This window comes from Leucopleurus acutus (genome assembly GCF_964270905.1).
Source record: "Leucopleurus acutus genome assembly, chromosome: 6".
Classification (NCBI taxonomy): domain Eukaryota; kingdom Metazoa; phylum Chordata; class Mammalia; order Artiodactyla; family Delphinidae; genus Leucopleurus; species Leucopleurus acutus.
Genome location: NC_139149.1, coordinates 45,893,100 through 45,920,743, shown reverse-complemented (window position 1 = coordinate 45,920,743; position 27,644 = coordinate 45,893,100). Strand labels below are relative to the sequence as shown.

General features: G+C 38.9%; 1 protein-coding gene across 1 annotated transcript in view; it reads left to right on the top strand.

Moving 5' to 3' along the window:
- CCDC148 (coiled-coil domain containing 148) overlaps positions 1-27,644 on the top strand; it is a gene marked incomplete at both ends in the record, with an annotated part of 267,375 nt that overhangs the window by 209,787 nt on the left and 29,944 nt on the right. The window contains 1 exon segment of the mRNA XM_082840901.1: positions 8,195-8,313. Within this exon segment, the coding sequence (XP_082697027.1) occupies positions 8,195-8,313 (119 nt within the window).

Here is a 27,644-nt window from a genome sequence, read left to right as displayed (position 1 = left end):
CATTTAGCTCTTATTTGCTAATAATAGACAACATCTAGCACATCAGGAGCTGGCAGGGGGAGGGAGGCAAACCACCCAGAAGAAAGCATTTTCAATAGAAGTTTTACTGAGTGTAAATCAAGCCTTATATGATATTGTGTTAACCTTTATAAGGCCTATGGCATAAAATTAAATCGTAGCTCAGTGAAACTTTTCTACAGAAAGTGAAAGTAATGCATGCAAGGTGATAAAAAGTGAAAATGTTATATACAAGGATATACAGTATTTTTGTCATTTAATTTGATATGGGAGTTGAGTTTAAAAACTTCCAGAATGAATAACAGTCATGTCCCTTGGATATTTCTTCTAAATTTTGATTTTTTTTGGCCAGACTTTTAAAACATCCTTTTGTAATTAATAAAGTCTTTTATGTCCATTGTAAATAGTTTGGAAAATACAGTCACGCACCCAAAATACAATAAATATCACCTGAAATCCTAAACCACTAGCAAAAGATTAATAACAATGTTCATATATTTTTTTTCTATATATACAAAGATTTTAATTTAACTAGATGATACTGCATATATTATTTTTAACCTGATTTTTTTCATCTATCAATATATCTTGCATATTTTCCTCTGTATTCCTACCACATAATTTTTGGTATTTGCATAGTGTTTCATTATGTGAATAATTGCATTTAACCAATTTCTTATTTGGTGGTGTTACAATATTTCCAATTTTTTTACCCTTTTAAGGCTGTAATGAACATACCTGTATATAAATCTTTGCATAGGTGCCTGCATATTAATTCTTAAACTTTATTTCTTAATTCTGAAGGCTTTTGCTAGTTAACTTCCCTATTTATTCTTCTGAAAGAGTATGACAATTTATCCTCTTACTGTAGGTAGATGTGCTTGTTCATCAGATTAGAGATTGGTGGCAAAAAGGTTCAAGTTTAGGACAATGAAAATAAGTAGCTGAAATACAAATAGTCTGAATTGTGGACTGAAAGGAGATCCATTAAATTCAAATAACCAGGCAGGATGGTGGAAAAACTGACTTTCTGTTTTTAAAAACCAAAGAACTAGCTTTGATTTCTTACCTGTGTAGAGAGTTTTCCCATCTTTGCTAAAGAATGCCCTGCAAAATAATTATTTTGGAGCCAAATTTTTTGCTCAGAAGCTTCAGCACATCGTGGATTGAAGCCCACAGAGATCTCTATACCACAAAGTATAGAAGAGATAACATTGGCTGAAAGGTTCTGAGGATGGAAGTGACCAAGTGTCCACCTTCAGCCCAAAAAACCTTGAATCTGGCTTCCATGGACAATTTGACTTGGAGAAGTACCACGCCCTTGTGCTCTTTTGGGATTAAATGTACCTCTACACCCCACATGACTAAATGAATTGGTTCACTGATGTCTGTGGTCTGTCATTATTTTCTGTCTGGATACTTTATTAATAGTTTTGGATTTATATGAATTGATATAAGAAAAGTACTGTGTGCAGTGTTGCCTTTCCATATTCTTTTCCACTGGAGTAGTTTATCTTGTACCTCTCATCTGCAAGGTGCAATATACTGGATACAAATAAATATTACAGTATAAGGCATGTTCCTTACCTTTCGGAAGTTCACACAAGTGTGTGAAAATTTACTTGGCAAAATACAAATGATTGTCAAATATATCGCATAGAAATAAGAGTCAGACTTCGGTTGGTGGTGACTTTATGTGATACAGGCTCATCTACATGAAACACGTGGGAAAAATTTAAAGTAAAAGAATGACTCTTTTTAATGAAGAGGCCCTGCTGTGTTTTCATGTGGAGAAACAACACTTTTTCTGTGGGTGCATATTCCGGGCCAAAAGTAGAAAAGGTGTGAGATGCGAGGAATTAGCTAAGTAAATGAGAATCTAGAGAATGGAATAAAAATCACTCTGCCTCAGTGGTTTATGAGGAAGGCAACTGGATATTCTGTACTTCATATTTCATGTATTTTGTATATCTGGTTAAGAATTATGACATCCTCCTGAATTAGAGCCTTTGGAGCCTTTGGAATAATGACCTAGGAGCAAGGTACAGAAGATTGCTTGAAATCAGAGACCAAACTGTCTTCCTACTCTAATGCTTTAGTCCTAACTTTCTGGTTTCTATGTGTAAACAATAAATTATTCTTCCATGCAATTATAATTTTTGGACCGAAGGAATGAAAATAATTGAATGGTTATGTAATATTAGTCCAAGTTTTTTAAAATTAAACTCTGATATACTCTTAATACCATAAATGTCATGTTTACTAGTGGAGTTTTTAACTGGAGACAAATTGTTTGGAAGATTACAAAAGTAAGGTGGGATATAAAAATGATCTTAAACCCTCTGAAAAGATAGCACAGCATCACTTTGGCTCATAAATCTATATAGAGAATAGTTTCTTCAGTTTGTTTACACTTTTATTGGCTTAACTCTACCAAAATGAACAAAATATGGGACTACGAAAGAGGACTATCCAGTACAAATCAGAAATAACAAGCGGAGATGGGGGATAATGAGGACCCGTTTTGGTTTTCAGAAAAGTAAGCTTTTTCTAGAAACCTTATCTGCAAGTCTAGAGGAGACAAGCTTTAAATTCACCTCTTACCCCGTGTGCTAACTTTCTGGTTCCTCTATCGTTGGAAAGTTATAAGGATCACTCAAAAAATCTAAACAGTAGTGTGTTTAAAATCTGTGTCTCAACAAATGTTCCAAAAGGCTAGTTAAATACTCTTAACCTTAACTTTAGTTTGAACCTTGCAAAGCCAATGTTTCATGACACACACTTCCTGCTCTTATTAATTGATGGAAAGTAATGGAACTGTCCTTAGGGAAATGTTTAGTTTTACCATCCTGCAAATAAAACTGCTTGCCTGGTTCCCATCCATAACTTTGTTATTCTCAGACCAGAGACCAGAAAGTGCTCCCACTCACCTAATGATGATCACTTAAGCCCTTCTATGTGTTATTTACAATACAACATACTAGGGATACAAAGATGAATAATGCAGATCAATATGGAAAGTATTATGCTAAGGATACATAAATAGTGCCTTAGAAGGTACACCTAGTTATGTCTGGAGGAGAGGGGAAAGGAGGAAGGCTGAGAAAGCAAAGCTACAATTGAGTCTTAAATGATGGACAGGAGGGATTTAGCAGGTAACAAGGCAGGGAAGAACATGCCAGGCATGTAGTAAATGTCCAAATATATCAGTAACAATCCAGTGTTAGACCCTCCTGAAAAAGAATCAAGGAATACAAGGCAGAACAAAGAAGGGAGGGTAATAAATCTTAATTAAGGATCACTGGTGTGCCAAGGATTGAGCGAACATTTTCTTTTTTTTTTTCAAAATATTTTTCTATTATTATTTTTAATGAAAAGATGAAATTGGAGCTAGGAGCTCTCTCTCTCTTTCTCTCTCTCTTTTTTTTTTTTTTTTTTTTTTTTTTTACTATTTATTTATTTATTTGGCTGCATCGGGTCTTAGTTGCGGCACATGGGATCTTTTGTTGTGGCATGCAGGATCTTTCGATGTGGTGCACGGGCTCTTCACTGTGGCATGTGGGCTCTCTAGTTCTGGCACGAGGGCTTAGTTGCCCTGCAGCATGTGGGATCTTAGTTCCCCGACTAAGGATCAAACCCGCGTCCGCTGCATTGGAAGACGAATTTTATTTATTTGTTTATTTATTTATTTAATTTATTAAATAAATTAATAATAAATTAATAATAATAATAATAAATAAATAATAATAATAAATAATAAAAAATAAATAAATAATAATAATAATAAATTAATAAATAAAATAATAAATTTATTAAATAAATTTATTTATTTATTTAATATTAAGGTTTTTTTAACATCTTTATTGGAGTATAATTGCTTTACAATGGTGTGTTAGTTTCTACTGTATAACAAAGTGAATCAGCTGTGCATATACATATATCCCCATATCCCCTCCCTCTTGCATCTCCCTCCCACCCTCCCTACCCTACCCCTCTAGGTGGACACAAAGCACCGAGCTGATCTCCCTGTGCTATGCGGCTACTTCCCACTAGCTATCTATGTTACATTTGGTAGTGTATATATGTCCATAGTACTCTCTCACTGGAAGGTGGATTCATAACCACTGGACCACCAGGGAAGTCCTACTAACATTTTCCCTAGAGGGTTCAGAGGAAGATTCAAGGAGATGGCATTTGTTCTGGTCTTAATGGTAGAATAAAATAAACAGGTGGAGGAGGAAAATGAAGTTATGCTGGTTGAGAAAACTGCAAAAGGCAGATAAACATGAAAGTGCATGATCACCTTTTCTCTTCTATTTACGTTCACACTCTATAGATCTTTTCCAGTCTTGTAGCATCAAATAGCATTTGTAGCATTTTAAGTAGATATCTCCTTAATTTAGACCAGCCCTGAATTCTCCATTGAGCTGCCCATCTGTACCTCCAGATGTTTATTTGAAATCTCTACTTAAATGTCTTACAGTCACATCAATTGTTTAATGTTTAATACTGAGCCTCCTGACTTCCTTTTCCAAACCTGTTATTCCTCCAATTTCCCATCTCAGTTATTGGTACCATCATCCAACCAGTTGCTCTAGCAAAAACCTAGGAATTATCCTGGATTCCTTTTAGCTTCAACAGCCGTGTCTAATCCTTAAATGAACACTCTGACTCCACTCAAAAGCACATCTCAGATCTGAATAATTAATTTCCTAGATCCCAGTGATCATTTTTGCCATATTCTCTTTGGTCTCTGTTTCTCCTTTGCTCCTCTACTATCCATTCTTCACTCAATATAGCCCAAGCTATATTTTAAAAATCTAAGTCACATTATATCACTCTTGGCTTTAAACTCTTCAATATCTTTTTTTGTTTTGTTTCTAGAACTAAATCTTTGCCTAATCATCTAGCCCCCATCCAGCTTCCCAAACTTACCTCCAGTCTTAACTCACACTACCTGCTCCAGCTGTGCTGTTTTCTTCCCAATTCTGAACATGTGCAGGGTCGTTCCCACTCAATACTGTTGCACCTAAAGCTCTCATTTCCTGCAGTGATCTCCCTCATCTCTTTCCATGGTTGTCTCACTCTCATCTTTCAAATTTTAATCCAAATGTCATTTTCTTTCCGAAACTCCCAGCTCCAATGAGGCAAAGGCCTAATTTTTCTTTAAGCACCATATCCCAAGTACATAGCACAGTATCTGGCTTAAAGCAGATGCTCAATAAGTATTTTTTGAATGAATGAATGCCAAAGTCAGTAGTTTCTTAAGACTGTAAATAAGGGTTTGTAGAATCAGAGACATTACATAAAATAAGGATTGAATTTGCTTTGATCATTGGGAAGTCACTGGCAAGAGTAGTGAATTGGGGTGGAGGCAGAGGTAGGAATGTCATGGGTGAGGACTAAAATAAGAGATGTGAAATTGGAGAAGAATAGGTATCGTTGACTGAAAGGGAACAATGAAGGGTGTGGTGCTACAGTCTTTGGGGTCTAAAGAAAGTCCTTTAAAATTTTTGTTAATGGGTGAGATTTGTGTAGATTTTCATGTGAGGAGAAGGGAGCAGCAAAGACCAAGAGGTTGAAGTTACAGGGGAAAGAAGGGTAGGTGATGGAGTAAGGTTATGGAGTTGGAATTGGGGAATAGGTTCTGGAGCCCAGGTGAGGGTTGCCTTGGAAAGAAGGAAGGACAGCACTTCCTCTGAGGAGCAGGACATCAAGGAAGGAATCTTTTAGGGTCTGTGTTTCCTCTGATAAAACCGAAGAAATAGAGGCAGGTATGGAGTTTAATATAGTGAATGGGTTTTGAAATACCACCATGAGCAATCGGGAGGCACTGGCCAGGAATTCATAAAAGGAATGCTGATTGTCAATAAAGATTCAGCTGAAATCATCAATTTGGTACAGTTGCTGTTGGAAGTCCCAGGATAATAAATCACAGTTTCTGCAGTGTAGTGGGAGAGAGAAGCAAGGATACTAATTAGCAAGGCCTTGTGGTGAGGGCTGTACTAGAGGAATAAAATTATACGACCGGAACACAAAAGATGATGGGGAAGGGCTCGTAGGTTCTGGTCATAAGATCGATGGCTATAATTGAAGCTTTTGGAGTTGGAGCTGTTCTCCATGGTGGTAGAATCCTGGAGGAGGAGGTAGCTCACTGGAATAGAGGAAGTCATAGGACTCTGAGTTGGCAGGTCAGAGGGGCTTCAGACTGCAGTTGCGTAGGAAGGTAGAAGGAGTTGTTCTGGACAACAAGTCCTATGTGGCTGTGACTCACGTATCTGAATTCTCAATGAATATTTGAGAATGACCTGGAAGTCCACACATGCCAGTGATAAGGACATGTAGAGGGTGATATAGCCAGATATTGTAAACATCAAAGGAAGAAGGCACTGTACATGAGAGGGACAGCATCAGTGTCTCAAAGTAGCCATTAACAAGGAAGAAAATGCCCGAATCATTCCCCAGCCTCTACCAGAGTCAAGGATGGAAATAATTGGTCCTGAGATGCCAAGAAGCCTCAGGTGTGATATACTTCTAGGGCCTGCACAGGACACTGCACCAGATGGTGTCAGTGATCTGAGGACACCAGCAGCCTGGGGTTGGTATGCTTGTTGTCAAGGGACTGTCAGCAGAAGGACCACTGACTTCCCTCCAAGGTCAGTGCTGGGAGTAAGCAACATTATAGGTCTGTCAGAACCCAGAGAAAAATGCCCTTTAATCCAATATCTGTTCTTTTGAAGTATCTTCTTTTTCCCTCTGATTATGAAAGAAATATATATTCATTGCCCAAAATAAGGTAACACAGAAAAATACAAAGAATAAAATAAAGATTGCTTATAAACCCAGAGGGAGATAATATAATGGTTGTTAACATTTCCATATCTGGCACTAATAGAATGCGTTGGCATTTGTCAGTTAGGACTCTGAAATATCAGTCAGTGTTTCCTTTTTCTCCCTTTCCTACCCTTTCTTTCACTTTCCATCTTGGTGTGCTACCTTTCTAGCTTCATCTCTGTTCTCCCTAGATTCCGATCTCCATCATCTCTGGAGTAGAATCACTTTACCTTGGAGCCATCAGTAACTCATTAAGCATTGAATGGATGTCACTGGTGTGACTGCTCGTGTTGCAAGCCCTGCCACAGAGTTGCTATGGCTGTGGCCATGGTACTGGGATGCCTCTTTTGGTTCTCCCAGGTGTCAGAGCCCATGCTGCTGGGCAAGTCTGGAAACCACTTGGCTTTTCATATTCATTTCTCAAAAGAGAAAATGCCACCTTGGGGATGAGACTAACCCATACTCTACCAAAGCCCCTCTGCTGGTAGTCACTCACTGCCATTCACCATTAAGGTACTGTTTTTTACCAGCAAGAAACCACTCTCTTGACCCAGACACAACATGGCAGGGCAGAGCGGTTGAATGGTGCTCTGTCAATTAAACATAAACTTCAACTGCCCCATCACTAAGGCAATAATTTTTTTAGCCCCCTAAAAATAGCTTATGTGTGCTTCAGGTTTTCTCATTCTGCCTCCATTCCCAGAAAAAGGAAGTAAAACATGCCTAGTGAGGAACAATGCTTTCACCTTTTTGAGCCTGATAAATCTGTCCTTCATGTTACCACATGAGTCAGAACTACTATTTATCACAACCCTGCTAATTTTTTCTTTTCCTCCTTCCTCCCACCTATCTCCTGCCACTTCCCCAGAAGCATAAAACTTTCAACATCCTGCTGTCCATTAGCATAAATAAACTCGTGCTTTTAAAGTAAAAATAGGTTTAATGCTATATTTGTTAAAGACTACATTACCATAAGAGGATAAAAATATTCTTGAGTAACAGGTAGATCATATACTTTAGAGACAATAACATGCTTTTATTGTGGTTCCCTGAAAGCCGATTATTTTAGCCATAGATTAAAACCTTAGGTCTCAGCACAAGTTACATTTCCACTTCAGAAACTGTTAAAACATGCAGCTTCTCAGGACATGTATTTTTGTGTTTTAACTTATTTTTTCTGTTGCCAATACACTGTAGGCAGATCTAAGAGATAAAAAAGATGAAGGGTCTTTTAAACTCAATATTTACTATATGAAACAATGGATAATGTTGTTATAACTTTGTTTCTTGTTTTTAACATACCTGTTGTTAATTTAAATTTTATGTGATATTTATGCAATAGATAAGAAAATACTGGGCTAAAAGAGAGCAGAAATGGCAAGAAATGGAAATGAGAGATCTTCAGCGTCTGGAAGAACTGAAGAAATTAATGGCTGAACAGTCAGTAAAAGACAGAGAAAGGTAAAAGAAAAAATTTAAATTGTGTGGTAATGGAATTCTGTAATGTGTTAGGTGAATGGAGTCTTCCGTAATGTGTTAGGATAAATAATATCAGAGGGAGCATTTTTCTATACTTAATGTGTCCTTACAATATTTATATTCATAAATGAATAAAATGATAGTTATAATGTATTTTAAACTCTCATATTCATACATGAATCTCTAGTTTTCCATTTTGTTCCTCAGAGAGCTTCCTAGTTAAAATCCTCACAGAGGATTTCATAGTATTTGATTGCCCACTGTGTGTGTGAAATAATACTGGCTGCTGCTGTGACTTAATATTTTGACCCAGAAGGAGGAAACCATTATTCAGATAAAAAGTCATTTACTACGACTGAGGCTAAGGAAGACAGTACGCAATTATTCTGTGCTCTGTGGTATTCATTCTAGTATACTTAAGATGTACCCAACAGTATAGGAAAAACCTGAATTCTCTAGAATAATGCAATTTTAGAGCTGGAAAGGACATCTGAGATCAACTAATCCAGTTTCCTCATTTTATGAATGAGTGCACTGAAAAATTAAAATTATTTTTCTCAAGGTTACTACATCAGTCAGGGTCAGTGAGGAGACAGAGACAACATGGTAATTAGGATAGGGAAAGTTTAAGATAAGGAATTATTAATTCTAACAAAAATATCTCTGTTATATAAAGGGATAAAGAACTTTAAAGAATGCTGCAGGGCTGAAGGGAGGGTTCTCATGGAAGGAACAAATTTGGAGGTGGGGCCCCCTTCTCTGTGGTTGGGATTCAGACCTCAATGTAGAAGGTGTGGTGGTGGCCCGCCACATGGTGGAGAGGTTCTTGGATGGGCTCATCCAGAACTTGTTCCTAGTCATGGGGCAAGCAGGCAACACCTTACCTGCGTGCAGGAGACCGAAGCTGGAAGTCAAGCATTGCAATGCTTATGCCTGCAAGACTCAGTGGGAACCTGACCATGGGAGTACCTCTGAAATTTGATGGGAAACTGGCCACGGGGTGCAACTGAACTCCACAAACACCACTGGGTGTCCCCCACACATGCTGCTGGTAGCCACGAAGCAGGAACAAGAAGGAACTTGGAAGAAGCAGGAACAAGAAGGAACTTGGAAGAAGCAGGAACAAGAAGAAACTAGGAAGGAAAGCCCCTTCCTTCTTCAGCATCCCTTTTCTGACATGGCTAAGCATTGTACCAGCTGCAGAGAAGAAATAGTTACAGGGTCCAACTCTATTTTCATAGAGCAGACAATGAAGGGAGATTTGGAGCTGAGAGACAATAAAGTGGTAACTGGCATAGTTATCTAGTTTAGCTAGCTCCTGAGTAGATTTTCACAAAAGATAAATTAAAAATAGATCTTACATTTCATAACATAAATCACAAGTTTTCTTTACAGTTCATCAGTGTAAAAAAAAATTGCACGGAACTCTTTATACTTTCTGCTCAATTTCACTGTGAACCTAAAACTGCTCTAAAAAATGAAGTCTACCAAACTAATAAAAATTGCATTTTAGACTTATCATAACTTAGGATGACATAACTATTTTACACAACAAGGTTCACTTATATCTAGGAAGCTTCCTTTGTGACCCATGGGAATTATGTCAAACTCCAGTGACCAAGCTTGCAGAGTGAATCTGTGGTTCCACACAGATGCCATGCAGTTCCCAACAACTTTCTGGATAAAATTCACATGATTTTCCAGGTATCTCAGGATTTATAATTGAGTTTAATCTATTATGAAGAAAGCCAATAATATAGCAAACCTAGGGCTCAAGGCTAAGAGATGAAACAACCAGTGAGAAATCAGTTAAACAAGCACAAACCAAGATATAGGAGGATACCAGAAGGCAGGCCAGGCCATGGGTCAGACAGGAACAAGCAGCTGAGTACTAAAGGCAAGGCAAATGTGGGGGTCATAAGGCTGGTTGGATAGTCTGAAACTACACTGGGGAAACAAAAGAGAGCCACAGGAATTAAAGGGGTAGGTAAAAAGGAACAGATGTGAAGTCCCAGCATCTAGGAGACATGCTTCTAGTAAAATCTGCCCTCATAGCCAGGAAGTTTCTTTGATTACAGAGCCATTTCAGTTGTGTGTTTCTTGTCCCAATAATTATCAAGCTGACTCAGCCTCTACAAGGCTCTGTGCTTTGTCCTTTGTAAAATTGAAGTGGATAACTTTTGAGGGCTAAGTGAGCTATCAACTTTTAAGGGTTTATGATCTGTGTATTCAACTCATATGAAATGTTATAGATTCAGATAATTATGAATCCAATGCTTGCATGCCAGTGGGAAATCAGTGAGGAAGGCCATTAAATATCCAGATAATATATCAGAAAAGAATTCTCAGAAAATTTTGGATGATATTGTAGATGAAAGGACAGTCCTCATTTTGTGATTTAGAGAGATGGAATTTAACATGCAAAAATTCTGATAGCTTTTGCTTCTGACAAGAACCAGAAGTTGTTTGTTTGTAACCATTCTGATGCTAAGAAATGTGGTTGATTGGTTAAAACCTATTTTTTCTACTACTGAAATACAATTCACAAATCTCATGTGTGATATTTTAGCTGTAGGCACATTTTTCTCATGTCAGAATAAGAAGGCTTGAAGCAATTTCCAGATCTGTTAAAAACACACATACACATAGCCTTGAGGATTTGAAAAGTTCTGTTGTTTATTTCCTTTTTCTATTTTCTAATTCTAAGATTAAGTGTCTTGAAAACAATACTCGTAAATTAGCACATACATCAGGTTGAATCATAAGGAAATTCCATTTTTGTGGGTCAACAAATGGTTAAGTATTGGCAGTCTTAAGAAGTTTAACATAGTAAAGAGATATAGCAATTCCTTTTATTTATTAACTAGATTTCCCATCTCAATCTATTACAAGCTATCTTTTGCCCTCATCACTTTTTTTTAGGTTAATTAATTAATTAATTTATTAATTTATTTATTTTTGGCTGTGTTGGGTCTTCATTGCTGTGTACAGGCTTTCTCTAGTTGCGGCGAGTGGGGGCTACTCTTCATTGCAGTGCGTGGGCTTCTCATTGCGGTGGCTTCTCTTGTTGTGGAGCACGGGCTCTAGGCACATGGGCTTCAGTAGTTGTGGCATGTGGGCTCAGTAGTTGTGGCTCATGAGCCCTAGACCGCAGGCTCATTAGTTGTGGTGCACGGGCTTAGTTGCTCCACGGCATGTGGGATCTTCCTGGACCAGGGCTTGAACCCATGTCCCCTGCATTGGGAGGCAGATTCTTAACCACTGCGCCACCAGGGAAGTCCCAACTCTCATCACTTTTTAAAAATTGTTTTTGCCAAAATTTCCACTAGCCTCCTAATGCCCTATTTTCCTTTCTCAACATGCCAAAGAGGTTGAGGCGGAAGACTCTAGAATCAGGTTGTGAACATTAGAATCCTGGCTCTATCCTTTATAGCTGTGTAACCTTTGGGTAAGTAATTTCACTTTTCTGTGCTTCAGTTTCTTCATCTGTAAAATGAAGACATAAATAGTATCTACGTCATAGGATTGTTACAAGGAGTAAGTGAGATGTTAAATAGAACACACAGCAGGAACATAGTGAATATTCATTAAATATAATGACTACTATCAATTGACTTTTTAAAACATGAGATACCATCTAACATAATTTGTTTTCAAAATATTTAAGTATTTAAGATATTTTAAATAAAACGTGTAAGAATGAGGACACTCATAAAAAATAAAATGTTGGGAATTCCCTGGTGGCCAAGGGGCTAGGACTTGGCACTTTCACTGCTGTGGCCCAGGTTCAATCCCTGGTCAGGGAACTAAGATCTCTCAAGCCATGTGGCATAGCCAAATAAATAAAAATAAAATGTTAAGGTTAAGGAAACAGTGCCCCTTGATCACTAGCCTCATGCAATCTGTCCTCTAGAAGTTCTCTCTGTTATCAGTTGTTTAATACATATACATACAAACTATCTACATACACCTACATAAAAAATGAGTTTAAGAACAACAACAAAGACCCAATACATTTTACAATATAATACTATTGTATTCGCTCCAGTTGCCATAACAAAATACCATAGGCTGGTGGTTTAAACAACAGAGATTTATTTTCTCACAGTTCTGGCGGCTAGAAGCCCCAAGATCAAGGTACCAGTATGGTCTGTTTCTGGTAAGAACTCTCTTCCTAGCTTGTAGACAGCTGCCTTCTTACTTTATCCCTAAAAGGTGGGAAGAGAGACAGCAAGCTCTCTGGTGTCTCTTCTTATAGAGCACTAATCCCATCATGAGGGCCCCACCCTCATTACCTCATCTAAACCTAATTATTTCCCAAAGGACTCATCTCCAAATACCATTACATCAGGGTTTAGGACTTCAACATATGAATTTTGGAGGAACACAATCAGTTTATAGCAACCATTTGTGTAAAAACAAACAAAAAACCGATTTATGTATGTACAAATTACCTGTTTATTATTAAGTACTATTTATTGTTTGCTGCTAGCATATAAGGCTTTTGTGCCAATTAGAAAAGGTGCCCCTTTCCAGGGGCAAAGTACATAGATCCCCTACAGGAAGCAGACAGATTAGGAAAAGACAAGACGCCCCTTCTGAACCATGGAACACAGCTTGACAAGCAGAGGCAAAGCTGGACATCATACCCCCTTTTTACTCCTGGTTGAGTATCACTTTCTGCAAAGCACAAACTTCAGAATGGGTATCCCTGCAAACAGACCTACCTGGTTCTTTAAAAATATTATATATTATCCATGTTTCTTCTAAAGTTTAGCCATCTGGGATTTCTTTTCATAAAAGATTGGAGCAAAATGTCTGACTTTCATATTTTGGTCTAAACTGATAGGTATCACGACACCAATTATTTAATGATTCATCCTTCTGCACTGATTTGAAATGCCACCGTTTATTATATATTACACTTCTAACTGTGCTTTTATATTCATATGGACTCTTGATTAGATTAAATAAAAACTGATCTATATTTATATTTCTACATCAGTACCATGCCGTTTTATTTATTCTGTTTTGCTCTCTGATAGTACAAGGGTTCACTCATTGTTCTTTTCACAAATATATTATTATATCAAATTTCAATGCAAAAAATCAACAGATTTTGAAATTTTGTTAAGGAGAGCTGACATATATGCCACATTTAATCTCCAGTCTAGGATCATCCTTCCAGAGTAGCTCTCCAGTTCAAATCTTCTCTTAGGTTCTTTAGAAGATTTCATAGTTCCCCCTTCCCCACTCTGGTGAAGGCCTGGAAATTATTTTGGAATAAGTAGAAATGAGTGACCAAGGAGCCGATTATAAATTTTCTTTAGTTGCTATGTGAGAAAAGTGTCTGAACTAAGAAGTGGCAGTGGGAATGCAGAGGTGACAGATGCTTATAAAGTATTTAGATCAGGTAAAATATGGTGATTCATTTCACTAGGGATGGTGTTTGAGGGAAGACAGAGGAAGAAACATGATTCTGAATATTATTGAGCTTTTTCTGTCCTCTTGGGTTGAAAGCTTTTAGTTATTTTGTTTTTGATCTCTTTTATTTTCTAATAAATTCAATTGGCTATAGGTTTTTATTATCTGTATATCTTTGGCCACTTTCTACAAGGCTTGAAATACGTTTTTATTATTTAATTTTTAAATAGTTTACGTTTCACTTTTGATGTCCTAACAATAAATTGGTAGATATTGGGGTGCTTGCCAAAGACAAGGTTGATGGTAGGTTTCAGTTTCTTCTACTTTTCTATTTTCTGTCTTTTCATAAAAATGTGCAAAAATTCGTCATGATTTATGGGAAGCTACCAACACTGTTACTTTTAATGTAATAAAAAACTCTTTATTGAAGAATAACGCATATATCACAAATTCCCCTCTTTTAAGTGTACAATTAAGTGATTTACACTTAGATGAAGTACATTTATATAATTGTACGACCATCACAATAGTCCAGTTTTAAATCATTTACCTCACCCCCAAAAGATTTTCATACCTATTTGCATTAAGTCCCAATCCCACTCCCAGCCCCAAATAACCACTGATCTATTTCTTACTCAGTAGATTTGCCTTTTCTAGACATTTTATATAAATGTAATGCATCTGAGTTCTTTCCCTTAGCATAATGTTTTTGAGGCTCATCCATATGGTAGCGTGTATCATTCGTTCTTCTCCTTTTTACTGATGAATAATATTCCACTTCAGCATTACTTTTTTTTTCTTTTTTCTTCTTTTTTTTTTTTTTGCCGTACGTGGGCCTCTCACTGTTGTGGCCTCCCCCGTTGCAGAGCACAGGCTCCAGACGCACAGGCTCAGCGGCCATGGCTCACGGGCCCAGCCGCTCCGCGGCATGTGGGATCCTCCTGGACCGGGGCATGAACCTGTGTCCCCTGCATCAGCAGGCAGACTCTCAACCACTGCGCCACCAGGGAAGCCCCAGCATTACTTTTTAAGTCTGTTTTGCCAAGGCAATATAGCTTCCTTTCTTGTTGGTAAAAGATTAATATTAATGTATGCAGAATGGTTAAAAAAGAAAGTTTTAAAATTTATGTAAAGTATGATTTTTATAAAAGACGTTAATTTGTACAAAGGTCAAATATTCACTCACATTATCCCAAATGCATGAAGAATAGTAACTGATTTCAACTTTTTTATGAGTCCCCTTCCTGTAGGGTAGTGAAGAAAAATGGAAACTTTTAAAATTAAAAGTATCTCAGGCTCTTTCATTTCTAAATGGTCTCATTTCAGATTATCTCTGTCTCTTTGGGGGGTAAGGTAGAAACTCTGCTGGAGGTCAGACAACCTCCCCCAGTAGAAGGGTGGGATGGCTAGTCAGCCTGCAGGTTCTGATGCCCCTCAGGGTCCTCATTACCGTCCACAATTTCACCTCATCCCTCCACCTCCCCAGGGTACAAGGCAGTGCTATCCAATAAAAATATTATGTGAATCACATATGTAATTTAAAATTTTCTGTTATCTACGTTTAAAGATGTAAAAAGTAGCATGTGTAATTGATTTTAATAATACATTTTATTTAACCTGATCTATCCAGAAACATTATTATTTCAATATGCTGTCAACATAAAAATTATTAATGACATAGTTTACATTCTTATTTTCATACGAAATCTTTGAAATCTGCTGTACATTTTACACTTTCAACACATTTCAGTTTGAACTAGTTACACTTCAAGTGCAGAATAACCTCATGTGGTTAGTGGATCCGTATTGGCCAGTGGAGGTGCACAATAAAGCTTAGTGGCCTCCTGTCAGTGGAGGGTTGAATGACTGATCTACCTGCAGATTCTGACTCCCTTATAGAATTGATAACCCTGCTTTTCTCATCATCTTGTATCTTTCAAGGTCTTCACTGTCCTTACCAGTTTGTCCTTGGTATTGCTTGTCTTTGGGAATAGGCCTTGGTCCTCAGGTAATCTGCTGGTAACATAACTGGATCCACTGAGCCTTAGGATGCTGGTTAATATATATGCTGCTGCTGACTACACACCCTGCCATTGCCTCTGGTCCTGAGGTCCCCTCCTCAGGTCTTGCCAGCCCTGGTTTTCCCAGCACATGGCTTATACTTCCAGCAAAACCTTGCACAAACCATGGGGTCAAATGTTCTCTCATGTAATCTCTAAACACCTCCCCTTCCTACGTCATGCTGGACAGGATGCCATGCTAAACGCAGGGCTTCCCTGGGGAGCATTTTCTACCAGTAAAGAGGAAACTAGCCCCATGTTCTTGGACTCTCCCATAGCTATCTCAGTGTTTCTAATAACCCCCCACTAGTTACAGTTGATTCACTAAGGGGTAGAAAGTGATGAAGCTGGCATCTGAGAACCTCACCTACTTCTCCTTCCACACTAGTGGAATGGCCAAAGGAAAACATGATATCCAGGAGAAATAAAATACATGAGGTTAATATTTTCAAAATGTTTTCGCTTTAATATCTATATTATGATAACAGTTTTTGTTTCCAGGTAACGAAATGAAAGACAGTTTTGATTTTCTTCTTTATATTCCTGCATTTTCCAAAATTTCCACAACGAGCATAAATTTCTGGTAGTAAGAAAACACCCACAGTATTTTTAAAAATAATAAATAAAACATACTTTTCTATTTTCATTGATTGTTTGGCTGTGGGCTTCAAATTGGTGGGAAAAGTAGGAAGTAGTGGGAAATGTATAGAAGTGAATATGTGAATCCAAATACAGGAGTACCCTTTTCAGGTAACAGAAATGGCAGTCTTCAAAATAGACATAAGAACATATACTTCTCCTTGGCTTTTTACCACAATGTTTATACCTGGTATTATCTAATTTCGCTGATTCTTCACTCAGAGCTCTTTTCTGGTCTTCCTGCTTCCTTGTCATTTGATCTCCTGATGGCTTTCCCCAGAGCCTTCTTTTCCCATCCACTGATTGAAGCTAAACTTTCTCTCTTCTTTTACGTACAGTGGTTCTTTCTTTCTTTCCAGCAGGGCTCTGAATGCACAGTCTTCCTCCTGGGGCCTGTTGGGGCCAATGGCACAGCCCTAGTAACTGTGGCATGTAGCTCTGTAAGCTGTGATGGTTCTGTGATGTTTCTGTTTCTTTTGTTTTTGAGTAATTTTAAACATACTTGTATTGTCTCCCAAAACTTTCTTTACCAAGTATTCTTTATGTTAGATACACACAGAGAGGAGTAGAAAGTAAGGACACGTAATGGTCATATCTCATTTTTTGTCTTTCCTTAACATCGTATTGCTTCCCATTACTATTGAAATTTGCAGAGTAAAGGAGCAGAAATTAGATCACCCTTCCATGCACGGGCTCCCCTAGTCATTAGTACATTTTGTAAATCCTTGTTCAAATGTTCAGTCTCTAACTTTTCGGCAGTTCAGCTCTCTTGCAGCTAACATATACCTTCCTTCTTCTGTATTTGCCAATTATTGTTTCTACAAGGATGGATATAAGTGTGGCCTTTCATAAATAGCCTGCCTTTTCCATTTACCTCCTTCGTAATAATTTTAGCATATTAAAAATGTTTTAAACTATATGCTGTAGAAGGTAATTTTAAAGATTTCTAAAAGCAAATTAACTTGGCTAAGCAGTTCTTCTGGATATCATTTTATAACCAGAAAACTGAAGCTGGGCACAGCCAACAAATAGAAGGTACAGGCTCTAAGCACTCCATTGGTCAATGCTAATGTAACACGGGAACAGGATTTCCATTCTTTGATACAGTAGAATCACCTGGGAAGCATTCGAAAGTCCTGATGGTCCAGGTCTGGCCCCAGACCAATTAAATCAGAATCCCTGGCAATGGGATTTCTGCCCCAGCAGTTTTTGAAAATCCTCAGGAGATTCTGAAGTGCAGCAACATTTGAGAACCAGTGTACTAGAGTTCTTTCCGTACTTTCTGAAGTATGGGCCTCAAATCATCTATTGGATTCTTGAGAAGATTCCACTTTTTGTAGAAGTGCTCCTAATTTCTCTTTGCCCAATGCTATACCCTCACTGAAATTGTTTAGGGAAGTCATGTCGGTGAAACTTTACATTCATGGGGGAGTTTATCAATTCTAAGAATCCTCTGTAAGGAAAAATCTTGCATTTCTCTCCAAGCAGGGTGTGTGTGTGTGTGTGTGTGTGTGTGTGTTTGAATGCAAATATGTTTGCTTTTTTTTTTCTTTACAGTCCAGGTCTTTTATTTTCTTTATACCCATCATGCCATGGTGGGTGTTCCTCGGGAATGGGCTCCAACAGTTCAGGCTCCTTTCCGTTGGTTCTTACGAAGTGTGCTTCTCTGGTTGGAGGCAGGCTGGCACTTCAGTTAAACCCAAGTACCTTTCTCTTTGGCTTCCTTGTTTATCTGATCATTTTCCTTCACATGTTTCAGGAAGCTGTCTCGGCTCTTAGAGTGCTTAATATGCTCAATATGCACATTAATTCTCTTGGCAAGAATCTTGCCCTTGTTTGTTTACAATGATACCAACAGCATGCTGGGCAACATTGTAGATTCTTCCAGTTTTGCCATGGTAACATTTGTGGGGCATTCCTTTTTGAACAGTGCCCGTTCCCTTGATATCTACAATATCACTGTTCTTGTAGATTCTCGTGTATGTGACCAAAGGAACAGCTCCATGTTTTCTAAAAGGCCTAGAGAATGCGTAGCAGGGTGCCCCTCCTGTTTAGCAGTAACAAACACTAGTTTTTAGTTATTGTTTCCGAAAGAAGAGAGTTTTCCTATGTTGTAAAACAAATATTTGAAGTTGAAGATGGCGGTGACCGTTTGGAAGGAAGAAACTAGAGCCAGCTGCCTTCCTAACACTAAATTGGCTTTCTTAATCTAGTGTGTGTTTTTGGGTGCTTGCCAACAGCAGGGAATTGTCAGTTATTGCATTTTCTAAGTAGTAAAACCAGATGTTTCTCTGTATTTTCATCTTTTCTTAACAATATGCAAAATTCAGCATGTTATATTAAAAGACATTAGAACATTTGAAGTGGGTCCATGGTCTAATCCTTGAGGTTTTGAAAGAGCATGTTCAATAAAGTGACTTCAACAGAAACTTTACAAACATTTGTTATGTTTTTGCTTCTCAGCATGAGATTCCCCCGAATTAGTGGGAACGTTCTTGTTCATTAAATCTCTGCCAACCAAATCCCCATTCCAAGTGGTTGTGCCGAATGATGTCGACCAAGGGTCACTGTGCGGCACTAAGCAAACATAGTTCCTAGAAAGACTGTTCTGTTTTTTAAACGATATCATGAGAGTTTCACAAATTAGCATTCATTTAAAAGGCTACAAGAGACCCCACTGTTAGCCAACATGCTGTCTTATAACCCACAGAGGTAATTTTGTCTAAAGAAAAATAATAATAACATGTAGAACCTGCTCATCAGTGTAATATAACTGACTATGGTGTGTGTGTATATGTGTGTCTATGTTTTCACATACTGGGGCATTGATACACAGATCATTTGGACATAATCATAGTACTCCTTGAATGGATCTTAGCTGAGCAAGCATGATCAACAGAGGGAGGCTAAGAAATTTATGGACAAAGCATAATATATAGTGTCATTTTAATGTGAAAATAAATAAGCAAACTTGTGCCATGGGCAGACGGAGCACCAGCTGGGCAGGGATGGCTCAGCCAGTTGTCATTCTAAAGGTCTCGGACGGTGATTTATCTCCTGAGTTACACAAGTCCAGCTTCAGGTCTGTGGCCCTTTCCAAACCACAGGTAATTGGAGAATGCCTTTCGTATAGCAGTTTGGGCTGCTTTTTTTTTTTTTTTTTTTTTTTTGCGGTACGCGGGCCTCTCACTGTTGTGGCCTCCCGGACGTGCAGGCTCAGCAGCCATGGCTCACGGGCCCAGCCTCTCCGCGGCATGTGGGATCTTCCCGGACCGGGGCACGAACCCGTGTCCCCTGCATCAGCAGGCGGACTCTCAACCACTGCGCCACCAGGGAAGCCCTGGACTGCTTTTACTTTAATGTTTACAACCTTGATTTTTGATTTTAGAACTCTTTGCTCATTAAAAAAAAAAAGCTAGTGGATTTCTACTATATGCCAAGTTAATCTGTCTGTTGCAGTTACTTGTTTAGGACATAAAATGAGTTGTCAGCAGGTATGTGTTTGGTAGAGGGCAAGCAATATTCAGAAACCCTTTATAATACATTTTTAATACAAAATGAGCATTACTGCATCCCTTTAGTGCCCACCATTATTTTTTTTCATATGTATATGTCAATGAAATGATCACAGATGCTATAACTCCAAATAGAAGAGCTACGTTCTATGGTATTTTCAAGATTAAGTTATCTCATATTCTCTTCCCCAGGAACACACACTTTTATCTTGGTCCACAGATATTTGAAAGTTTCTCTTTGGGCATTGGGATGTTTTGAAACTTCATTACCTTTCTCCCATTCAGCATTTATACTAATACGTAGCGGTAGATGACTTGCTGTGTTCCTCTTCTGCAGCAAAGGGATGCTGTGTCCTCCAACGCGCCACACAGTATTTGGAGTAAATACTGAGTAAAGTGGAGCAACCACTTTGTATGGTATTGATGTCTTTATCACCAACCCCTTAGCTCGGGAGTTTTACTAAGCACTTTCAGGTAATGAAATAACTTTTAGGCATAAACTTTAGGAAGATTTTATAAAGCTGCAGGGCTAGGTAGGCAGAAATTTAGCAGCTATGATGGAAGTATAAAGCCATGGAGTGGGAGGAATGTAATGGCAACTTACACGAAATGCCACTATTGTGGCAGATACAATATAGATTTAAGCACTTGATGTTTATCTTTGTTTGCAGAACTACTCCTGCAAAAAAAAATATATGTGTACACACACATAGAGCTATCAGGTGATATTAAAGTAATTAGTTAGTGAAAGGAGCATGTTTACAATCAGGGTTGTTTTCTTTATATATTTTAATATGAGTTCTATAGAGTCGTATAATTTTAGAGCTGGGAGGAATCTTGGAAAGCATCTAGTCCAGCCCTCTTGTATTAACTAGGGTTCTAGTTTGCAAACAACAGAAATCATTTCTAGTTGAATTTTGCAGTAGAAAGATTTTGTTGAAAGATATTTGGGTAGCTTACAGAATTACCTACAGAACCAGCTCAGAAAATGGCTGGGAATAACAGAGGCTGGGAAGATTAGAAAGAGTCAAGACAGTAACCCAACTCCCTCTACAGAATCATCCCAGGGAGTCCAACCACTGACCATTAGATGCCCTGCTTGCACCTCCTCCTCTGCTGTCTCTGGACTGTGGACATCACTGTTAGCAATGTGCCTCTGTTCAGATTCCTGCCCGACTGCCACTAACCATGGCCTTAACAGAATCTCCACGGGCCTTGCTTCTTTGCATCACTGGCTTCTAAGTGAAGTTTGTGGTGGGCTGAACTCAGGTCAGATGCTCATGCTCTAGCTGCAGAGGAGGCTGGGAAAGCAAGTATCTGGCATCAGCTTACAGTGGGGATTTCTTACAAAAGAGGAAGGGGCGCAGAAGCTGAGAAAAAAAGAAAAAGAAAAAGAAAAAAATGTCTCTTACAGTCATAACTTTAACTGGCAAAATCAACATGTACCCTTCTTTCTATACTTAAACTACCCAAAAGTTTCCTTCTACCTAACATTGTGTAATTTTACCTTTTACAACCCAAAACATGCTTACCTCATTCCTAAAGGGAATCAACTCAAAGTCTCATTTATTATAACATCCAGCCCTAAATTTAATATCTACAGGTGATATCTTTTTGCCCTATCATTCTCTAGTCTGTCATGATCCATCTTGATATTCCATGACCTGTGAACTAAATTTTAAAGTTTACTACCAATAAACATATCTCATGTAAAATTGTGAGGAAAAGAGAGGTGAAGGAAGCAGACAGAAAATTAGTTTAAATAAATATATATATACACACATATATTTATACACATTGTATGTATATAGATATGTATGTGTGTGTATGTATATGGCAGATCAAGGATGAATGCCTTCCTTTGGTAAATGGTTAAGTTCACAATTCAAATTTATAATTTTTCTTCTCTATTATGCATTACATGTGTCCTTTTCTTTTAGCCAGCATCTTGGTTGTGTGAGATTCTTTACCTACTGGGTCAACCTATTCTGGCTTGTATAGGGTGACTTTTACCACTGGCCACATGATACCGGAAAGTATCCTGGGAATTCCTTGGATTCCCTCTACTTCTCCCTGCCTCTATTAAATAATTGCAGTCCTACTTCTCTTTGATAGGTCACTTTTTCCAGCAAGCACTGTAACCTCCTTTTCTACCTGTTTACTTACTGTTATTATAAACCCCCAAAGGCAAATACTTACATCAGCTCCTAATTCAATGTTACTTTTGTCATCCTGGTGGAAGTATTAGAAGCTAAAGTGAACAGAGCGTAGAATCTCAGGGTTGGGAATCAGAAATTTTGCAAATGGGTCTTTAGGGTTTGTAGTGAAAAGCACCATTCCCACTTGTACTTTTTGGTCCACCTATGTTCATATACTGGCCATGCTGAGAAATAGCACCATATATTGGTCACTACTTCAGAGAAAAACCGCCTCCTATAAAATAGCACTCAACCTCACAAAATATTAGTCCCCAGCTCATGATGTATCTGAGTCATCAATAGACCATTCCTCTGTTTTATAAGGATGGCAGCATATGGGCTGCAGCCTGTTGTCTTACATCTTACAGAGTGAAGGGAGTTCCTTAGGATGAAGCAACATTCTGTGGGATACTGAGTGCACAGATGGTGCAAACATGGTGTATAAGGAGAGAAAATCCAAATGTTCTTCTGCCTTTCCCATGATAGAACAGGTGTGATATAATGTACCAGCCATCACCGGCTAATTCCCCGGGTGTTTTATATACCCTGTCAAGGGTTCAGAGTGGCAGTAGCCAGATCAGTCTTCATAAGGGCAAATCCGTGTAGTTGAGCAACATGTAGTTTCTGTTCGCACCACTGGGGGCATTTTATCATGAGCCCATTGAGCAAGTACCAGGCTTCTGGAGAAGAAGATCGATACACATATCATCTCTTCCACCTAATTCTTCTAAATCACCTCCATAAGTTACTTCTACCCAACTCCATCAGGTCCACCCATATAATCTGTCTGAGTCTTCCTGTCACAAATCTTCCAATCATATTCCTTCCATGTCCCTAACCAGCTGGCCCAGCCATGAACTATTTTCCACAAAATGTTATTTTTTTTCACAAAATGTTATTAATTCATCATTTATTCATTGACTCAAAAAGTATCTATTGAGTCTGTAATATGTGGCAGTCACTAATCCTTTAGCTCAGGTAAAGTGGACATTGAGATGTTCCTTTTAAAATTATACTCAAATGAAAATTTCCCTTCTTTACCACTTCTCAGGACACCTCGAAGCAGGGCTATCCACCAAAGCGGATAGCCCTGCTTGTGTCTGGTTCATTTTTTTTTCTCCCCCAGTCAGTTCGTCATTGAGAATGTCCCACAGGCCATAGTTGTGGGTTGAGGGAAGGATGTCAGCTGGAAGGAGAGAAAGCCACCCGTTTGGGCAAATTACTTTTGTCTTCAGGTCATGCTCAAGCCCAATGCACTTTGTTTCATTAGTCTGTGCTGCAAACCTCTCCCAGCTTTATGGCCAGGGAGCTCAGATAATACCCAGGTTATTATGAGTAGCTAGTCTCATTGTCATCTGGTGTCTTAAAGTCAAAAGTCCAATTGATACCTATAAAATAGAGATAAAAAATAATACCTGGTTGTTGAGAGGAATAAATAAGTTAAAACATAGAAGCACTTACTACAGTGCCTATTACATTGTACCTGCTTGACCGACAATAGTTATCATAATAATTACCAGGGTCCAATAGTAAGCCAAGAGCTATTTCTCAAAAGAAAAAGCATAACATGCAAAGAAATCATGAGCATGCCACTGAATCCTGAGGGTTTCTTTGATACAAAGACCTATAAAAGTTTTTGGCAGGCTCTGCAGAACATTCTGGTCATCCAGAATACACCAGTGCACCAGTGAATCCACAGTGTCATAGGGCCAAATGGCATTGCTGTCTGCACTGTGGCTTAGACCAGCTGGACAGTTTTCTCTTGTCTGGCCACTGTTCAAAACTGCTAGCTTTTCAGGTCACCCACTAAACTGAATGGAGAGGCATTCCCAAATGCTGACTTTGCTGCCTTCAACATCCAAAGAGTATTGCCCAACATTGTGATTTTTTTTTAAGTGGGAAAGAGTACCATGTGTCTTTCACTATGAACATGGAGTAAGAGGGTCTATACTGAAATCCCTACTTTACCACTTCCTGTATCTGTGACCTTTGGAAAGTTACTTACCTCTCTGAACACTCCCACACAGTTGTTAGCAGAATTAAAGGAAATGACATCTATAAAGCACTCATATTAAAATATACTCGGTAATGTTAGTTCCTCTCCATACCCTCCTCCTTATCTATCATGTTTAGCCAGCTGTCTCCTGGCTTTGCCACATGGATGTCTCACTGGCGCTTCAAATTTTCCATGCTCCAGATGGAGCTACTCATCACCCCTTCCACCTGTTCTTCTTCCAGTGTTTCCTTTTCGTAAATGACTCACCCCGCTCACCCTACTACTCAGTCAGAAGCCCAGGGGACTCCTCCTTCTCTCACTCCCCACCGCCACCTCTCCCAGCCAAGGGCTTGGTAAATACCATGAATTCACCTTTTCAATATTGAGCCTCTTTGCCATCCTGATCAGCCTACTATCATCTCTCACTTGAATTAGGGCTACAGCTTCTCCCTACATCAGACTTGCCTGCTATGCAAACACATCCAATCACAACATTCTGATACTGAAAACCCTTCAGTGGTTTGTCTTCACACTTCGGATAAAGTTCAGATGCCTTAATGTTGCTTACGAAATGAGCCATGGTCAGTCTCTGTTTCATCTCTTATCTCCCACTGGACTCTTGCCCAACCCACTTCTCTCCAGACTACCACACTCTGTAAGTTCCTGCAGGGCCCCAGGGTTTTTTTTTTGCCTCCACTGGCTCTTCAGACAGACTGTTTCTTCTACTGAGAACATTCTTGTGGCTAACTCCCACTTCTTCCTCATGTCTCTTCATGCTCAAATGTGACTTTCTCAGAGAGGTCTTTTCTAGTCCTCCTTAGACAGGGTAGGTCTTGATATATATTCTCATGGTGCCTGTTGCAATAAACTATTGCTGGGCTTCCCTGGTGGTGCAGTAGTTAAGAACCCACCTGCCAATGCAGGGGACACGGGTTCGAGCCCTGGTCCGGGAAGATTCCAGATGCCGCGGAGAAGTGCCACAACTATTGAGCCTGCACTCTAGAGCCCACGAGCCACAACTATGGAAGCCCGTGCACCTAGAGCCCATGCTCCGCAACAAGAGAAGCCACTGCAATGAGAAGCCCACGCACCACAATGAAGCGTAGCCCCTGCTCGCTGCAACTAGAGAAAGCCCGCGTGCAGCAACAAAGACCCAACACAGCCAAAAATAAAATAAAATTAATTAATTAATTAAAAAAAATAATCTATTGCTGCCTTACAAACCACCCCATAACTTATTGGCATAAAACAACAACAATATTATTATTATTAGTAGTAGTATTATACATATGGATCCATTGGCTCAGGAATTTGGACAGGGCCCAGAGAGGATGGCTTGTCTCTGCCTAATGATGTCTGGAGTCTCAGCTGGGAAGATGTGAATGGATGGGAGTGACTTGAATGAGTGGGGCTAGAATAATCTGGTGACCTCTTTCATTTGGACTGGGATAACTAGAAAGTTAGGAATAGCTGGGAATTGTCAACTGGAGCTCTGTATGGTTTCTCCATGAGGCTTAACTTCTTCAAGGCACGGTGGGCTTAGGGGAGCTGAACTTCCTACATGGTACCTCAGGGCTCCAGAAGCTCATCTTCCATCAAACAAGGCAGAAGCCTCATGACCTTTCATGACCTAGCCTTGGAAATCACATGGGCCCATCAAGGGAATTTAGGGAATTTGGGGACCCAAACTGTCAAAAGGAAGAGTATAAATGAATTTGTGATCATGTTTAAAGACCATCACTGTGCCCTATATCTGTAAAATCTCAACACCCATGTTTTAATTGTAATTACTTGTTAAATTTTTAATTTTTTCTAGCAAATTGTTAATTTTATGAGAGTGAAATCTAGTGAAATCTAATTTAGTACTTCCTGATACTAAACTTCCTATCTTCCAGGGCAGTCCATTTCATCTTCGGACAGATACTGGATTATTTTTTTTCTTTTCCTCTTTTTATTTATTTATTTTTGGTAGTAAGCCTGGATCTGTCTCACTGGCTTCCATACATTAATCCTCCTGCTATTGCTTGAGACCATGTGGAACAAGTCTGAACCTTCTTTTCCTTGACAACCATTTAAACATTAAGGATGGTTATCTATTTCTCTTCCCACATATCCATTCTCATCCCTATAAGTCCTTTCTTTTATAAGCTGTTTTTGGAAGGGGTATGCTTTCAACTCATTTGTCATTTATAGTGGAGGAAGGCTTAGGGGAAAACCCTCACTGGCCAAAGGAGCGCACCATAATGATTCAACACATATCATAGTTCAGGGTCACTATGGAAGTATTATCAAAGGATATAAATTATTGTAAATAAAGTTTATTACTTAGGAAGTTGCCTATATCAGTATCTAATATACATTTGTTTAAATAAGACACGTTCATATCTAGAAGCAAACTAATTTGATTGCACAGAGGTATTAACATGACATGGATCTGTCAAGGCAGAGGCCCTAGAGTGCAAAGACAGGGGAGTGGCTTCCCTTGCAGCGGGAGCGAGGGAGACACTTCTCTCTAGTTCCAGGTGGGACCTGGGCTGATAGATCATGGTTCTAGTTATGATTACCTAAATTATGACTCTTCCCAACTACACTGATTACAAACTTGAAATGAGTCTTCCTATTTAGAGCAGTTCATGGCCTTCTTTAATCTTGAAGCTCTGGGAAGAGACTCCTATGGTCTGCTCAATGACATAAGAGCACAGAGCTGGGAATTCCCTGGTGGTCCAGTGTTTAGGATTCTGTGCTTCCAATGCAGAGGGCCCGGGCTCAGTCCTTAGTCGGGGAACTAAGATCTTGCAAGCCTCATAGCACAGACAAAAAAAAAAGAGAGAGCACAGAACTGCTTTGACCTGTCATACCATCTAAAGGAGCCCCTTTCCTTCATCAAAGCCAAGTGGGGCAGCTAAAAGGCAACCAACACAAAGGTACAATTGTAAGTTTTCCCCTTTCTTCTCTGGGTTTAGCCATACCCAGCCCTAGGTCTATTTTTCACATTGCTTACAAGCTAAGAATTTTTTTTTTTTACACTTTTAAGTGGTTGAAAAAAAAAAGAAGAAATCATGTTGTGTGGAAACTATATGAAATTTAAATTTCTGTGTCCATAAGCAAAGTTTTATTGGAACACAACCATGTCCATTCATTTGTCTATGACTGCTTTTGTGTGCCATAGTGACACCTATGGTGTAACACATACAGAACACACACAGAAACTCTGTGGCCCAGTGTGACAATGACAGTGTGATCCATACAATGACTGTATGGCCCACAGGCCTAAAGCATTTATCTGGCTCTTTACAGAAGAAGTTTGCTAACCCCAGGTCTAACGGGATGGTGAAAAGAGAGGCATTAATGCTGTTGCTTAAAAAAGCAAAACTTTTTTATATACTTGAGTTCTAGCCTTAAATAGCCTCTAGACTGACCTAACTGGAATGAAGGAAAGCTAAGAAAACTTGACATTTGTTCAAGCTAATGCACCATTCTC